The following is a 5,481-nucleotide window of genomic DNA, read 5'->3' as shown; positions in this document are numbered from 1 at the left end:
CCCACCACTCCCCATGGATCGGGAACAGCCTAAAGAGGAGAGGGAGCCACTTACCCTACCCTAAGGATTTGTTAGTGTATTCGGGAATGCCAGGTTACCATGACAGGGGGAGTTATGGTACCGTGACTGAAAAGTTTCATTTCAGTTCCAGAAATCAAGCTGGCAAAAATAAAGCAGACTGCTTCCAAATATAGCGAGTGAAAATTTAAAACATCAAACATAACAAATGGATTTCTTATATAAAACTTTTAATAATACATTGTTCGGAATAATTACATTCACAATCAAATTCTGTGTATGTAAGATGCAGTTTTTTCCATTAACTGAGGGAGTAGCTAATTAGACATATAGTCAAATACAGAGCAATCAGATTGTATTTCTTCAGAAATTAATAGTAGGAATGAGAAATCCACTAGAAATTAAATAAGTTATAATACTTTGCTTTCTTGCATAGAAACTACTCAATAAATACATTTATAAATACCATGGAAATCACAATACATAAATACCAAACACAGTGTTACACATTCTGTAGTTAGGTTTTTCAAGTTCGACATTAGAGTTCACAGTCTGGCCACAGGCTGACTGTGGTAGAGGAAACTGTTGTTGACACAACATACTAGTGCACTCCAGGGGAGCAGGAGGATTCATCAGTTTGCTGGTGAAATAGCAAAAATAAACAGTGCTGCAAGTGCATTGCACTTCACTGGTTGTGTTTGGCTGAGGTGGCTGCCAAGGGTTCTCGATCTCCCTCAGCAAACCACTTTTCCTGCAGTGTCAATGGACAGTGTGTCCCATGGGCAACACTGACCATTGTGAAAGACTTCCTTAAATACATGCAGTTAAATAAATAGTTAAATAAATAGAACCATCCATAATTAACATCACAACACTCATGCAGGAGGTGGGAGATGGTGCACTGCCTGAATGATCCTCCTCTTGGTGAAGGAGCAGCAGCAGTTCCCAGATTTTTTCTATCCTGATGTTTCTTAGAGCGGTGAGTCAGAATTTTGTTGAGCCCTTTTAAGAGATGAGGAAAGAGGATTATTTAAGAGGCTGTTCAAGACAGTTATCACTGCTTAGCACTGCACAAAGAGTTAAGGGGTCTCTTTCCAATTCTATGTGCTATCTTGAGGCACAGGGAGATTAAAGTTAATTTTTAAAAAACAATTCCTGAAATCCCAGCATATGTATGTCTGCTGCCCAGCTGGGAAACCTCTGCAGCCTGAGCTTCTGCGCTGACTTGCAGCAAGAACTTCATGAACTCAGAAACAGGAATTAAGTAAGGGGAAGATGACTTTTTTAATGCCTCATTTTCAAAGGGAGCTGAACTTGTTAGTGTTTCTGTCGCTGCAGATGGAGTTGCTGGTACTCAGAGGTTTAGTGCTGATGTATCAGCTTGAGCAAGGACCCTGCAGCAAGGTCAGAAAAACTAGGACTAATTCTATAAATAAGCAGGAAATTTCCCTGTTCTTTAAATGTGATTAAGAAGGAATAGAAAGTATCACTAAGAAATCCTACAAATTGTTTTTCTCTGGGAGGTTTACCTCTCAACTGCCCAAAATGAGAGGGAATGGGACTTACTTGGCCAGAATTGCCTTTACAATCAGCTGTACCCAGGGAGCAGTGGGCTCCAAGCACACTTCTCTGTCGTCCTTCAGAGTAGCTCTGCAAAACAGGGGGTAAAGAAGAGTCAGGAAACTGCTACATGGATTTGTTTTACTCACAAAATTTAATCTTGCATTTTTACATTAGATAGTTTAAATTCATCTCAGCTGCTCTAGCTTAGACTTTACCATTTTGTTTAATGTGTTCTACAAGTGAAGAGACTAGAACCCTCCAGAATTGTGTGAGTCTTTGTGTCTGCTCTGAAAGCAGTCGCACATTCCCAAAAATCTCTATCAATATATATGGATGCTTGGTTTGGATTTGTTTACATTACAAAAGCTTTCTTACACGATTGAAATGTCCTATGACATTTATAGGTGAAAAAGAGGTTCAGCAGTGTAAGGACTTCAACATTTTAGTCCCTCCTCTGTGCTATTCAGACCAGGTTAGGTTCATTGTTTCCCTGAATCTGTTTGTGGGAACTTACTTTTTTCACTGAGCCTAATAAATGCAGGATTCAAGCTATGTCATTACCTCATGTATTAATAAGTGACAACTCCTTGCAATTCATATTCTACCACTAGAAATATTTAATATGTCCCAGGACAGATGAACAACAATCAGTTCAGGAATATAGGGTCATAGAGAGGGTGAAAAACGTGGTGTGTCACTTCAAACTGTCTCTCCCAAAATAATAACCAAATCTGACTAAATCAGGTCAGCCTGCTCACTGTCATACTTGTGAATCCCCCAAGTCCTGCAGAAGTGGCAGCAGCAGGGTGTAGGTGAAGAGGAAGGAGCCTCTTGCAGAGCTACTTACATGACTTCAACGTTCTTGCAGTGGGGACCGCTCTGGATCAGCTTCACATCCTGAATGGATTTCGGAGGGATGAACCTGGAATGAGTGGCTATGCACTGGCACCGGAGCTCTGTTCCCATCCTTGCCAGGGTCCGACCTGTGAGCAGAAAAGGCAGATTGGGGTTTAAAAGGTGTTCTTATCGTAACTATATCAGACATAAAGCAAGGCGGCTCTATTCTAACAATGTTCTTGATTGCAATATTGCATTTGTCCAAGCTGCATAAATCCTCAGGGCATGAGTATCAGTTGCATATATGTTTCAGAGGAGCTGATGCCCAAGCACGTTGGAAAGTAAATTAACACATCTTTTAAAAATGAACCCACATATTTTATGGTTCCTTGTTCTTGACCCCACTGTATAGCTGATTGCATTATTTGGATATCTGGATCGGAAAACTTGGCCACTCTGCAGAAGACAGAGTCTTAGACTTGTTCATTAGTTGGAGGCTTGCCCATGCTTCTGTGCTCTTATTGTTTGCTCTCTATTTTCCTAAATGCACATTACTTGCTTGAGGCAGCATGGTCACTAAGCAACAAATATGAGATAAACTGTTCTCTGTGTGGGAAAGCAGAGAAATACTGGAACACTTCAGAAGATCCTGCCTCTAGCCACATGCACCTCAAATGAAACATCGAAACAAAGCAAATGCAGGTTGCATCCTTACAATTTTTCCCACCAGGTGTCAGTAACTTTTCAGTCCAAAGGTTCTCTTTCTGACTGAACAGAGGTGCTGAAAATCTCCCAGACTAATCTACTGAGGCAAATAGAAAGCTACTCTGCAAGGAGAAGCATCTCAGTAGATGCCTGGCCAATGCTACAGCCACGGGGTCCTTGGGAGGCTTTACTTACCTTGAGACACAGCTGCTGAAAGCAGGAAAAGAGCCAGGACAGCTGCAAGTTTGCCGTTCATGGTTGGACAGGAGTTTTTCTGTGGGTTGTTTGGCTCTGGTTCTGGGGAGCAGTGAGCTCGTGTCCCGGAGGATTGTTGATGCTGGCTCTGGGAGATCCATCACACTTATATACTGTTTTGTGCCCAGCCTGTGTGCTCTGCTGGCATGGCGATTGCGTTACAGGAATTTCCCAGATGCAGTAAAAATGAGTCACACGGCTGTTGTGAAACTCCTTCCTAGATGACGAGGAATTATTCTACTAAGAATGATATAGTAATTTATTAAAATACGTATATACGCATTCCAATTTTTTCTGGTACATTTTTGTGACTTTTGTGCATTTTCTAATGTATGCCCTTGTTTAGTAAGATAAGTTTAGGATGGTTTTAGTTACATTTATGTTACCACTTTAATTATTTTCTTTAGTTCCTTAAGCTGTTCTTTGTAGGGATGCCAGGTCTATATTTGAGATACTGAGTTTCTTATCCCCATCTATGATGACAGCTTCTACTCACTTGATTTAAGCCATTGGAGTGGAAACTGGGCAGTGCTGAAATCACTGTAAAGTTTTTTCACTTGGGTCAGGATTTTACCTCAGCACTCTTTTGATGTAAATTGGTTTCATTTTTGTTCTTTTTTTTTCTGTTCAAGTGGCATCTTAGAAAGTAAATTCATCACTAATACTCTGTGTCCAGTAAGGAACTGAGGGTTCAGTGTTCAAAGCTGCGTGTTAATTAATGAATGATAAACAGAGGAAGCTTTATAGGCAAAATAACAGCATGACCTGGTGAACACAACTGCTTTTGTTTCCTCTGTAAGGCCAGATAATTTTTATAAGTTTTCTGAAGTCTTTTTGCAGTGCCAGTAACCTTAGATCTTAGCAAAGGGAGATAACAGTAAGTATTATGGCACTGTGTAGACATTTCTGTTAGGAAACGCTGTGCAAATGTTGAGTCTTTATTTGCTGTGGCTGGTAGAGATAATACCTCGTGAGGGAGACAGTTCCAAGGGATGATGAGCTCAAATGCTGATCTGTTGCTCAAATTAAGATTTGGGGGTTTTAACCCGGCTGGAGTGTGATTGCAAGAAGGTGTTCTGTTTTGGTACTGTAAAAACATTGTTTTTGTTATGATGACTTTTGCTGCTTCTCATCTCCATCCTCGCAGCTTTGTGGGTTTGGGATCTGGGCATTGATAGAGGCACTACTCTCCAACTCTGAGGAGTTCATAAAAACGCAATCATCTTTAGTATGTAAAGCATTATAATTTATTTCTAGTAAGAACTGAATAGTTTGTCCATGATTTCTTAGGGTTTACTGTGATACACTTGTCATTAACTTGATAAAAGGATCTGTGCAATGAAAATTCATTTGTTTCCCATTACTATGTCAGCTGTCCTGGGAAAAGATCCAGCAGCTTTGTCTTTTCTACCTCTTACTGAGTGACCAAAGATTCTGATTCTGACCCCTGAGAGTGCTTAGAGGGTCCTTAGCTGTGTCTCTTAGAGATCTTCACTGAAAAATACATTAAATTCTCTGAAGGTATGAAACAGAAGAGGGTTGTGCCAGGAACTGAGGTTTGCATTTTATTGTTTATATTGCCTTATAATGTTTGCATTATATTAGTGTGTGGTTTCACTAGCATCAGATTGTACATGTTGGAGTTTTAACCAGTTTACTTGAAACAAGACTTTGCTGATTTTTTTCTTCTGGCTTCTATCTCTGTGTCTCACACACATATGCACACACACAGAGGTTAATCAACATTCCACTGGGGTCCCACTTTTCTATTATTTGCAGCCTTATTGTCTAATTTTGGCATGTTCTCAAATGTTATTAATATCTGAGGGAAAAAAAAGGAGAATTCCCCTTCAAATCCCCGAGGGAAATCAGTGACTGCTTGTCCTCCTTACTGCCACACTCAGCTATTTCCTGCGTGTGGCAGTAACGGATCTGCAGAAATTCCCAGGTCAGAAGTGAAGCCAAGAGCCTGCTCCACCTATGATCAGCCCTGCCCCCAAGCCAAGAGTATCTGTCTAAAATAGCAGGATGTTTGTAATGAAATATAAATCCACGATGTTTTCTGAGAGCTGAAGCATCTCCTCTCCCTCTACTTGGTTGCTG

At 40.6% G+C, this 5,481-nt stretch overlaps 1 protein-coding gene across 1 annotated transcript; it reads right to left on the bottom strand.

Annotated features, from left to right (window-relative positions):
• Window positions 1-271: 271 nt before the first annotated feature.
• On the bottom strand, window positions 272-3,618 carry LOC114070615 (interleukin-8-like). Its single transcript, XM_027908136.1, has 4 exons — window positions 3,319-3,618; window positions 2,429-2,564; window positions 1,585-1,668; window positions 272-1,020 (listed from the first exon to the last, which is right to left on the bottom strand). The coding sequence occupies exons 1-4, from the start codon at window positions 3,377-3,379 to the stop codon at window positions 990-992; spliced, it is 312 nt and encodes a 103-aa protein (XP_027763937.1). The 5' UTR covers window positions 3,380-3,618; the 3' UTR covers window positions 272-989.
• Window positions 3,619-5,481: the final 1,863 nt, after the last annotated feature.

This window comes from Empidonax traillii, unplaced genomic scaffold (assembly GCF_003031625.1).
Source record: "Empidonax traillii isolate 1590-97213 ecotype Southwest subspecies unplaced genomic scaffold, ASM303162v1 scaffold1620:size81671, whole genome shotgun sequence".
Lineage (NCBI taxonomy): Eukaryota > Metazoa > Chordata > Aves > Passeriformes > Tyrannidae > Empidonax > Empidonax traillii.
This window is presented reverse-complemented; position numbering and strand designations above follow the sequence as displayed.